The sequence below is a fragment of the Hippocampus zosterae genome, chromosome 2 (assembly GCF_025434085.1).
Source record: "Hippocampus zosterae strain Florida chromosome 2, ASM2543408v3, whole genome shotgun sequence".
Classification (NCBI taxonomy): Eukaryota; Metazoa; Chordata; class Actinopteri; order Syngnathiformes; family Syngnathidae; genus Hippocampus; species Hippocampus zosterae.
The window spans coordinates 19,184,640-19,196,682 of record NC_067452.1 but is presented as its reverse complement, the minus strand read 5'-3'; the positions used below and the strand labels follow the sequence as shown (position 1 = coordinate 19,196,682).

The 12,043-nt window shown below is 41.6% G+C and overlaps 1 protein-coding gene across 2 annotated transcripts; it reads right to left on the bottom strand.

Moving 5' to 3' along the window:
- Nucleotides 1-919: 919 nt before the first annotated feature.
- On the bottom strand, nucleotides 920-12,001 carry nhej1 (nonhomologous end-joining factor 1). 2 transcript variants are annotated; one of them, XM_052057494.1, is made up of 8 exons: nucleotides 11,699-12,001; nucleotides 11,239-11,449; nucleotides 9,840-10,061; nucleotides 9,601-9,739; nucleotides 7,990-8,048; nucleotides 2,977-3,139; nucleotides 2,185-2,279; nucleotides 920-958 (listed from the first exon to the last, which is right to left on the bottom strand). In XM_052057494.1, the coding sequence occupies exons 2-8, from the start codon at nucleotides 11,422-11,424 to the stop codon at nucleotides 935-937; spliced, it is 888 nt and encodes a 295-aa protein (XP_051913454.1). In that variant the 5' UTR covers nucleotides 11,425-11,449; nucleotides 11,699-12,001; the 3' UTR covers nucleotides 920-934. The 2 variants fall into 2 exon arrangements, with proteins under 2 accessions (XP_051913454.1, XP_051913452.1); XM_052057492.1 differs by lacking the exon at nucleotides 920-958 and adding an exon at nucleotides 1,462-1,697.
- Between the last annotated feature and the right edge of the window lie 42 nt (nucleotides 12,002-12,043).

Below are 12,043 nucleotides of genomic sequence, written 5' to 3'. Positions count from 1 at the left end.
ACCCTCCCCTCCTTTGTTTTTTACAATCGTTTTTTTTTTTTTTACAACCGATTTAAAAAAAATATTGCACATCAATTTGAGATATTGAAAATTTGTTTTTAAGTTTGACCTATAAAATCTTGCACAATATGGATTTCACCATGTTCTGATTTATAGCCATGACTTTTCAGAAAAAAAATACACCTTTCGCTGACCCCAACCCTTCATTTGCAAAAATTGCTAAATATATTACCATACGACATATGTTATGACCATGAAAAAGTAATCCACAAAAGTTTACTTGCATCTCTGATTGAAAAAAAAAAAAAAGGGAGTAAATATTTGTTGACCAGTGTGACTGACCAATCTAACATGGTAAAAAAGGCTGTTGACAACGCAATGTTAATGGCACACCAAACATGATGTTTTGGGGGTCTTCTGAAAAGTGACTATGGTACTTTGGAGGTACAAGGATTCGGCCTGAATCCTCTGCAATACACGATTGTCACCATCATTCGGCTGTGACTATGGGCAACAGATTGCACTTAAAATCAAGTCATGGAGAACAGTGGCAACCAAGTGTAAACACTACGTTCAATGAAATTGCAATTTGGTGAGAGATATTCAACCAAAATGAAAGAGGTATCAAGAAACAGGAAGGAACACCATTTGTTTGAATGGGGCACCAAAAAAAAAAAAAAAAAAAAATCGTCATGCCCTGGGATCTTGAGTTCGACACCGGTACTGAAGTGACTCACAATAGCAGGAACAAATTGTGTTAGTTCAAGCATACTTGGCCAATCAAGTTGATTGTAACTCTGACGGGACTTCCATTCGTGACCGACTCCTTCCATGCTGTCCCGCACGCAATGTGGTGAGCGCAGCCGACAGGCAAATATTTGAAGGTTCTATTGAAGTCCTTATGCCGCAACAACTTGATGGACATCTGCTGTCATCAGCTCTTTTTTGTCAGCCAGAGCTCACCGAAACAGATGACACAAGCAGAACAGTTTGGAAATGTAAAAGACCGCAGTACATTTGAAGACCGTCTTTGTTATGATGTTTGCAATGAAACCATCCCAGGGTGAATTTTTGTCAAATTTTCGATTTCAATTCTTAAAATAAAAATAATAACCTCAAGTTTACCTCTATCGTGGTCACCTTTGGCCAATTAAAATCCATGAAAACTAAGTTTTAAATTCCTTGCTATTGACTGGATTCAATCTTGGCATAACAGGAAAAGGACATTTGAATTTAAGAAGTTGAAGCAAACAAACTCCCTGACGACGGGTCTAACAAATGAACTTTCATTCATATTCTACAGTAAAGATAAGAATTGATGTAAGTTGAAATGATAATTTAAAAAAGGCAACCCTGCAAGAAACTGTTAGTTGTGTCATCAAATCCAACCAGGTGTTCAGGATACGTTGATCCTTAAGCATTTTCTGCAGCTGATTCAGCAAAGAAATGATTAATCTCACATTTGATTCACTAGAAAAGTTATTTATTATAAATATAAATTCACAGTTAAAAAGCGTATCTTCCATAATAAAATCATTACATTCATTGATTACGTAGAGTTTAAAATATTAAAAGTGATTTAAAAGTAAGTCATTGAAAATGGCGTTTCCTACTGCGGACGCTCATCGGAACAAGCCCACCGCTTTCTTCTTCTTTGCTTTGGAAGGCGCTCGCTCAGAGCGGCCACAGGTGGCGAGCTGCGGAACATCGACGTTGTCAAAATTCAGCACAAACTTATTTTGTTGAGCGCATGCAAAGATTGGACCAAACACTCAACTAAGCAGGCCAACATCGGACATGTCCACACGTTGAAGGACAAACAAACATAAAGCCATAATAAAATATGTGAATAATATTCACCTGGGCAGTTACTTAATGAGTGAAATTAATTTTAAAAAGTAAGACATATCTATGAATTTCTATACATTTTTGGGAAACAAATGGCTAAAATAACAAATATTCCAGGCCTCTTGATAACATCTGCTCAACAGCAAATTTGAATCAGAATTGGCTTTATGAGTCCCTGAACATATCTTTGATGGCAATTTCAAAAATGTCTTTTCTTTATTTCTAGCACATCGGATTTTTGAGATCCTGTCATTTTTGTTTTTATGGTTCGAACTCTGTCAAAAAGTGATTTGTTGTTGAACGTGTTTGTGTGGACATGGTCTTTGACTGCCATACTTGCTGTGTTGTGGCTGCGCGGACGATGTGGTCTCCCGCTTCCGCCACCGGACTGGTCTGGTTCTGCTCTCTGTCGGCTTCTCCTCGATCAGCGTCTGAAAGATGCGGTGACCCAAACACGCAAATGTTCCTGTATTTTACAAATCTTTCAGCTTGCAGACATTGTTTTTATACATTCTCAGTACGGTTTTTTTTCTTAGTGTTGTTAATAGTTGTCTTTTTCTAGCCATCCGTGGGAGCTTCCACTTCTTAAATTAAAATGTAATTCTTCTGTTTGGTGTCTTCACCTCTTAAAATGAACATTTTGGCATTCATTTACTGCAGTAAGGCCATACATGCCTGAATATTACATGAAAACGTGCCATTGTCCCCAAAATGATAAATATTATGTTATCTGGTATACGGGACAATTACACTTTTCAAGTGTTGAGTCGAGAATGAAACACACTTTACCCAAATGGTATGACTTACTCAAGTAAATACAATTTAAAACATGTTAAACATGTTCTTCAAGGGTTTTTCCCAACCCAAAAAGTCCACAACAGAGCCAAAAGGTACAATTTGACGCAAACGTGATATTATCTTCATATTTGAAAGAGTTGACAATGGAAATAACAAAATTCGACAAAAATCTTCATCTTGGGGAAGTTGTATTCTATTTGCATTACGCAAGCTAAAATGGTTCTCAAAAGGAAGTGAGGTGAACAAATGGGCAGTGCACAGTTGTCAGAAGATTGGTTAAACCCTAACCAATCTTCTGACAACTCAAATAAAAGACGTTGGGGCCCAAACCTGAGGAAGTCGTGGCGTCCACAACCGTGGCAACCAATTCGTCCTGCTCAGACAGTTTGCGTTTGCGCATGTTTCCGTGTGCAACGACGGCAGTGTAAAGCTCCTGGAGGTCGACTCCGAAGTTTTTCACGCTGTGATGATCAGAACAAACCACGGCAAGAGTCTGAGAAGAGAACACGAATGGTTTCTCATGTCATGTTCCACCAAGATCATCATTATTTCAGTGTATATACACAGTACCTTTTGTGATATTTTGACGGGGACCGTGAGACGCAATGTAAAATATGGGCCTTTGCTCACTATGGATCGGGAAAGCCAACCCGTGTTAATGCGTGGCGATCATACTCATCAAGGCTGCAAGCAGAAGTTGCACCTCATAATAAGACACAGAAAAAGACTAGAGTCTCTAAGTCCTTCTTTCACCCGATGGATAGCACACACACTCCAAATTAGCTCCTCAAATATTGACCATCAGAAATTGGTGGTCTTCTGCTCACTTTCGGGGGCTGAGGGGGCTCCTCAGCATACTCTGGTCAGGCTTCAAGGTTTTGCATTGATTTATTTTTGTGATTTGTTTGTTGAAATACGTGGGGACCGGGGGTCTTAGTTCTGCTTTGGGCACAGAGGAACCAATGTGCTGAAAGGGGTCAGGGGGGTGCCGACCAAGCAGAAAGCCAACCTTATACTGTATTTTTGTTCATAGTAACCCCTCCGCTCACTGGCCGTCCTGTCCTGCAGTCTCTTTTAGATGATCTAAGACGCTGAGCTCCATTTGTTCTGCGCATATAATCACATAACCAATACAGACTAGAAGATTCTCGGTTTTTGGTTTATTAAAAAAAAATTAAAAAACAATCTGATCATATGCCAGCTTTCAGAGCTCAGCAAAACCCAAGTCAATAGCAAACAGTATGACATCATCTTCTTTCTGGCTTCACCCGACAATTAAACTTCATATTAGTATTGGATTTAAAGACATGGTTTGCGTCAGTAGCGCTCTGGTAATAAATCAGTTCCAGGGAAGCAACTACGCTTAGGAATTTAAGGTCAATCACGATTCCACATTTTCCTCAGACAGAGAATTGATCTGCAAGTACTCTTCTCTTCTGGTAATAGGACAAAGTCCTCCGAGGATGACAGAGAGAGGCGTGGTTCACCTGGTAGCCACACCCCTGAATACTGCCTCCTGTGGTGGGGAAGGTGAGGAAGTCTATAGCCTGTTGACGTTTGGCTATTATTAGCAAGTTAGCAGCTCTGATTTTAGAAGCTGTTGTTTTCTTAAGGGGGGATGTGGGGGCAGCGGCGGGTTTGCTGGTGCCAGCGAGTCTCACACTCACTCACTTTTTCTCGTCTCTGTTGACGACCTCATGTTTACTTTCTCTACACCATGTGACCTCAGCTTCCTGCCCCAAATCAAAAAGTAATCTATGGCGAGCTGCTTCCCTGAATTAACGATCACATTTGACAAAGACAAAAATTAACAGACATCTTGTCAACATTTTGTAGACTGGGCACTAAATTTGGACTATACGGAGGCAGATTAATGACGCACAGTAGTTGAAAGTGTTTCCCTGAAATAAAGTATAGATCTTTTTACCATGATGTCACACACGCATCAAACACTTTGAAAAAGTCAATGGCACGTTGTGATTTCGGGGGCTTAAACCAGAACCAACAGCTTGGCCAGGAGCAGCCAGAGTCCTAACTTCAGAGGCGCAGTGACGAAACAATCCAGGAGAATCAACAAAAGCAACAAGTAAAAAGGTTCATCCAGGGACCCAGCCAATGTGGTCTACGGTCTCCCCTGTCAATACCTAAATTAGGTAGAGTCATTGCTTTCATCACACTGTACGCCCCTTACCGCTAAGGCAGGATGCAGGGTGGGCTACATGTGAGCACTACAAACGTCCCCAAACACCGGGCCATGGACTGGTGCCGGTCTTTGGCCAGATGAAGAAGAGCAAACAACTTTTGGAAATGACTGTGGTGGTTTTAAAAGTTCGGTATCTTTAAGACAGAAAGTACTTAGTTAAAATCTGAAACTGTTGGTCAGATTTAATGGTAGTGGCTTGTGGGATCCCACACGGGTCCATTCTGGTGCCCCTTTCATTCAATGTTTCCATTCAGCCCCTGGCAGTAAAAACGTGTCCTACCACGATGACACAGACGGCATTCAGATTAACATCTCGCTGACAGCGGGGGAATATGGGCCTTTGGACTCTCTCTGTCACAGCCTCAAATTTTCTATAACTTCACTCCGGTCATTATTTTTGCCCACCAAAAGTCAAGAAATGAATTTCTCAATGTAAAAAAAAAAAAGGTAAAAATGGACTTGGACATAAACATGAAAACCGTCACATTAAATCAAAGGTGTGCCGTCTAAAATAGAGAAAGAGACACATCCATGAAGCGGGTTAGATTACTGTACTGAAAGACAGGTGCTGGAGTGTGCATTCAGAGAGTACAATCCTATTCTTTCCTGTGCTCATTTATCTGCACTGCCTTCTTGTCACTTAGAAAACAGACTTTAATAGAGCTCAACATTTGTATAATCCTTTCTATGGCCTAGCACTAGTAAATCTCTGACATGTTGACCTCATATGAACCCCGACAACATCAGAGGCAGGTCATCTGATGATGTCCAGAGTCAGAACTAAAACCGATGAAGCTGTGCTTCAGTTCCATGCAGTTCAACTCTGGAACTGTATTCCTGCTGACATGAGACAAGCCTCTCCTCTAACAATGTTTTTAATCCAGCCTGAAAATGGTTTGGTTTAGTTGTGCGTAAAGTTATTCAAACTGTTCTACCTGCACACTTCTATTTTACTTTACTCTGATGGGATATTGTTTATGTTTTATTGATTATGTTGTATTTGGAAATGTGTTTTTAATTTTTGTAAAGCAATGTCAATTTCCCTGTGTCTGAATTGTGCGATACAAAAAAATTTGAGTCATCTTGCCCTTACCTAGAACACATTTTTTTATTCATTCATTCATTCATCTTCCTAACCGCTTGATCCTCATTAGGGTTGCGGGGGGTGCTGGAGCCTATCCCAGCTGTCTCCGGGCAGTAGGCGGGGGACACCCTGAATCGGTTGCCAGCCAATCGTAGGGCACACAGAGACGAACAACCATTCGCACTCACACTCACACCTAGGGACAATTTAGAGTGTTCAATCAGCCTGCCATGCATATTTTTGGAATGTGGGAGGAAACCGGAGCACCCGGAGAAAACCCACGCAGGCCCGGGGAGAACATGCAAACTCAACACAGGGAGGCCGGAGCTGGAATCGAACCCGGTACCTCTGCACTGTGAAGCCCACGTGCTAACCACTGGACTACCGGGCCGCCCACCACATTTTTTTACGTTCCATTAAATATTATGAATCTGTTAACATTTGTTATGGAATACAACTAAAGAATACTCCAATACTTTGTGTCGCTATATTCAAATCATTTTCAGCACTGTGCAGTGGTGTACAAAGAATCTTGGCATATGGGAAGCCACCAAGAATAGCAGAGGTATTTCATTCGAAAACAGGAAAAAGAAGCCCCACAAAGAATTTTGTGGGCTGCAGTTGGAGGAGATTTCAAATTGTGAAAGCTTCGAACAGTATGAGGATGTCATCATCCTTCAAAAGGATGCTTGCTGCCCCCGGTTTTGGAAAGACCTGAAGCCATTCCCAAAAAAATAAACCCTTGAATTTGCTGGATCCTGGAAGTTGAATCGTGTGTTTAGGAAGCTATTGGAAGCCGATGGTGTGTGAATGTAACGATAGGATTTCCTGTGCTCTTTTTTTACACACATTTAGGAAAGTAGAAGGCATCTTCAAATCACGATTGGTCACGTCGACCTTTGAGGAAGCTGATGTGGATCAAAGACACGCTCGGGCTAATTCTAATCAAGTCAATGTTGACTTGAACAGGGAGGAAGAGGCTTGAGAAGAAGACCGCAAGCCATTCCACCACGGTCCCGACTGCCTTCTTTGTCACCAGGGAGCAAGAAGTGTGGTGGGAAAGGCCACAAACACACAAAGAAGACTTTTGTATGTAGTCGGTTAAACACCTCTATAATAACCTCAACCTCCTCGTGACAACTCAAGTTACTATCAGGCAAAGGTGAGTCAAAGGCGATTCACCAATGATCACAGGCTGATTCACACTTGCGTTGGATGCGGCGTGATGGGTGCTCCTATGGTAACTGAGAGACAGACACGCAAATAGCGCCTACATAGAAGGAGAGAAGCAAAAACTCACATGAGTGTATACAAAGTTGGCCTTGATAAATATTACACACAAACACGAAACGCCTTCACCCAAACCTACATACACTTACGCACAGAGCTAAATCTGGTGTGTGGCTCTCTCTCTAATGCATCATTTTCGAACAACCTTCCGATTTCGGTTGCCTCTGAAGGCGGCCTTGTCACCACTCGGTGGAATTTGCCACCAGAGTCCAAAGACCAAGTCTTTGTCTGTGCCTTCTTCTGGGGTGTTTACCCACCGAGGGTTGTGACCAGCCAAGGACGAAAAATAGCAACCATTGCGCCACATGCATTTGTCCACCACTGTGGAACCAGATGTAACTTTCCATTATTGTACTGTCAGAAGTGCTTGCTTGATTTCAATTTGCCCATACGCAACTGATGTTTTCATCTCAAACGAACAACTTGTGTCGCAACACTCTTTCATTTAAAGTACGTGATATCGTCGAAGCGGTAGAGGGACAATAAAACAGCCAGTGACCTGAAATAAACTTGCGATCAAAAGACAGTCGGGCAGACACACCTTAGACATTCCTCAAGTTGATATGAAATGTTTAATCACTCACTCACTCACACGAGGAGTCAGGGGTCAACAAAGGCAGAGACATGAAATTCCACACCTCAACACAGTAGACACAGAGCTGCTATAGATTTGGGGCAGAGAGCGCAAGGTTCTCTCCTCAGCTTTGTGACGACAGTGAGCTCAACATCAAAAATCGCGGGACTGTGCCACGCGTCAGCCTCTCACCTTTGCCAGGAAGCTGCCTCTGTGGGTGTGTCGCTCATATATTTCTGTCTGCAGGCGCACTGCACATGAGAAGAAACATTCAGCGTTAAAATTGCTCGGTCTTTTTACAATGACGTTACATACATTGTACGTCCAGGAGGAAAAAGGCGAAGCGCTTTCCAACTTTCCCACTAGTAAACAAACTCTTCTATATCATTTGACCGAGGCGCATCAAGCAAGAGACGGAGGTAATGGCTTTAATGATGATTTTAGGCTTTTCTGTCCCGCGGCAGTTTGGATCTGTTGAATGGCATTTGAAAAAAAAAGGTTTGCGAGCTAAATTCCTTTCAAGGGAAAAGGACCGCTGGTCGTAATTTACATTTTAACAAGCACATTGATTTAAAATAAATAAATAATAGTAATAATAATAGCTGTGGAAAGTCAGACAGCGGATACCTTTACCGAGGGACTAGCTACTTGCATTAATTTTCTCCTTCTTGGAATTTTAGCACAGAGATGCTCTTTTATTGCTGAAATGGGTTGCATGTTGTAGACTAGAGCACTAAGCTAGCATGCTAAGATATCATGTTTTTCATACTGTAATTGCTCAATGACAGCCAAGTAAACATTTTATACATACAGATATGAGAAACTCATATATACACACACACACACACACACATCTATATCAGTGGTTCTTAACCTTTTTAGAGGTACCGAACCCAACCAGTTCAGATGCACATTCACCAAACCCTTCAGGAGTGAAAAATAAATCAATATATATTTTACATATTCAAGATATTAAAAATGCATTTATTAAAAACAGAAAATATTAAATAACATTTCAAGAAATAAGTATTCTTTTTTTTTTTTTTAATTGTACGACATCCTGTCACAAGAGTCCCACGTTGACTACCGAAGCGAACTAAATTTCCCACAGCACTGATTGGACAAGCAATGTCATGTGATCATCTGCAGCCAGTGATGGCCAAGCGGGCGTGTCATAACTAACATGCTGAGTTGCGTGTGTCTTACCCTCCATGGCAGAGGCTCCATCAAACCCTTGAGACAGACTCACCGAACCCGGGTTAAGAACCACTGATCTATATACATCATTCCAAACCAACTTTTCTACACGTTGCATGGGCTTCTCCTCCTGGCTCTTTCCAGTCCGTTTCCTTTCTTTTCTGCCTCCCCTTCAGCTCCTATATTTCTCTTATATATCTCTTTTATACCCAGCCCTCCTTGCTTCAATCAAGTGGGTTAAGCAGCCACACCTGTTGGGGTTGTGAGGCATGCTGGAAAATGTAGTGTCTGTTATTATCTTGTTGTTTGCGTCAAACTCTTTGTTGTTGGGTGAGAATAGTGGATCTTTCATACATGCATTGAAAATAATGTATTATCCTCAATGAAATATATGGTGTTGAGAGCATACATTTTGCTCGTATTCGGAAGTGCATGGTCTATGTGCTCCTACAATAGCATTGATGAGAAATTGTGGTCTCCTCCAACATTTAAGTTGCCTATCCCTGGTCCATGCAGAATACAGAAAACAAGAGCAACATGCAGAAACGAATGACAAAAATGAATAATATACATGTGTGTACCACATGAATGAGCTGTGTGTTGTACCTCTGCTGAGTGTGGCTCCATTCTCCTTGTAGTCCTGAATCTCGGCATCCTTGCTGACTAACAAGCCTTCCAGCTGCTCCACCTCCTGCTGCAGCGTGTGGCTCATGGACAACAATGGCTGCACCAAATGAAGACACACCTAGCAGACGAAGATTTACTTTTAAAGACGGCCACTATTATTCGATCAGGTAAGACTGATCCCTCAACAAAATAAGAAATTAAATCAAATCCAAGCATACCACGGTGACTGGAGCGGGGGTGCAGCGAAACTCCCAATGTAAAGGCAGCCCTGCAAGCTTGCTCTTGAGCCTCAAGCTCAAGTTGCCTCCATCCAGCCACATCACAGAGATGTTGGCTTCACCTTCGGGTGGCTGCCTGCTGCCTGACAGATGGGGCCGAACCACCTCGCACAGGTGCGAGAAGAAGGCTTTCACGGGGGCTTGCAGACGCTTATTCAGCTCCTGGCACAACCGTTTGGCAAACAACCACATGTTTGTAAGATGAAAAGAATATTCTCTCATTACGACATCGCGGTTCACCTTTTGTGCCCCGCCACTATATTGCAAATTCATAACTTCTCATTTTTTATGCGTTTAACCATATTCAGGTAAGTTTGAAGTTGCACGGCTTTAGTGTAGAGTCACTTGGTGCCGCAACATGCTGGGCAGCACTGTGCTCTACCAGAAGACATTCAGCGTAATAGAAGAAGCAGAGATGGTACCCAATTAAACTCTATTTTTACCACGGAGCAGGGCAAAGATGCACACGAGTATTGTTGTATCCTGCTTGAATGTTTAACTGCTGAGTGCGTGTGTCAAAGTTTATTATGATCGTAAAATAAATGCTTATTTCCTTATGCACGTCAATGGTGGTTTAAATGATGTGTTAGCAATAATTAGAATCAGAATCTCTTTACTGTCATTGTACCACAAGGTGGAACACAATTTCCATTTTGTTCCACACTGTCCAAAAAAAAACAACGCCCAACCGAGGGATACAGAACGAGAGTTGGCCATCTCGCCTTTTACACGTGCCACTTTTGCAGATGAAAAGAGAAAAAAAACAAACAAACAAAAGCAAGTGGGAGGTCAAAAAGTACAACCCCAGATTAAGCTCCTGTAAGGGGAGTACGGTAAGATTAGAAGACCTGTGTAATCATGTTTGGTTGAACTTTTTGGTTTAAATATACAATATTTGCGTCACTTTTGTTTCATGCATCAGTCATCAATTGGGAGAGACAAACAAACAGCTTGGAGCAAACACAATCAGCCTCTTATTTGAAGAACTGTGCAAGCAAGAGTCCCACACAAGAGTCACACAAACTCAAGACTTGCCAATGTCATGTCACCCAACCAGATACTGTATATGCATGTACAGATGCTACTGAAATGACAATATATTTTATGGTGGCAATGTATTTATGTTAAAATGTTTCCAGTGTATTTTGAAAGTCTACTTTATAAGTTTATTTCAATGTGTTTAAGCATGTGAATGAGCTAAAACTATTAATTTTTTTTTTTAATTATATGGCCTCTCTATGTTGCAGACGTTCACAATCAGAAGTGTGTCTGGAGCGTACACCTCTTGATAAAATGAGGTGCCTTGTGAGAATAAAAACATTTTTTTGAATCTGTGCACCTGAGTGCGGCTCTGGATGGCTGCAGAGTGCATGGTCTCCTCCCACACGCAGTGCAGGTCAGTCAGCAGGATGTGGTAACTTGTCTCGCCAAAGCAGCTCTTAGCAAGAAGTTGGCAACCATCAATGGCGACAGGAAGCCATGGATGCTGAAGGAGACCATCATTGGGTGCTCCGGTGGTCTCCATCCCGATCGACTGGTGTGCTCACAGGTTGCAAGTCAGAGATGACATTATTTTAAACGTCAAGAAACAACCACTATGAGCAGGGTGTTTCAATTCAAGTTATTTATCATCAAAGTTGGCATGTAAAATCTGACAAGAATGAAGACTATTTCTAATAAGACATTAAAACATGAAGCTGTGACACAATACACTTCTGCAAACAGGCCATCTCAGCTCATTTGTCACAATAACACAGAAAACACGTTCTCCTGGTTCCAGATAGTAAAGGCATACTCACAGTTCCGGGCCGTGGCAGGCAAAACTAACGCTATTTCAATTAAGAAAAAAAACAAAATGACAACTTAAAACACACTTTGTCTGATTGTGAGTTTAGCTAACCAGTTGCTATTTCTTTTTCGTTCGCTGCGACACTTTTCTATCACATTCGCAAAATTACCACCGTATTGATTACAGCAGCTTCTAAAAAATGAGACGTAAAAGTTTTAAAATAAAGTCCGTTTTAACGAATAAACATTATCTCCGGACGCAACTGCTTCTCGATCCGTTGTGTGCGGGTGAGTAAAAACACCGATGTGATACAAGTCAATCATTCATAGTTCCGCTTTAATTCAAACGCTCACAA

Excerpts from the sequence above, each read along its gene's own strand:
- nhej1 (XM_052057492.1), bottom strand. The coding sequence starts at position 11,424 with ATGGAGACCACCGGAGCACCCAATGATGGTCTCCTTCAGCATCCATGG. Across the intron at positions 10,062-11,238 it reads CCATCCAGAGCCGCACTCAG|GAGCTGAATAAGCGTCTGCA; the intron begins GTGCACAGATTC and ends CGGTTGTGCCAG. Across the intron at positions 1,698-2,184 it reads GCGCAGCCACAACACAGCAA|CTCGCCACCTGTGGCCGCTC; the intron begins GTATGGCAGTCA and ends GATGTTCCGCAG.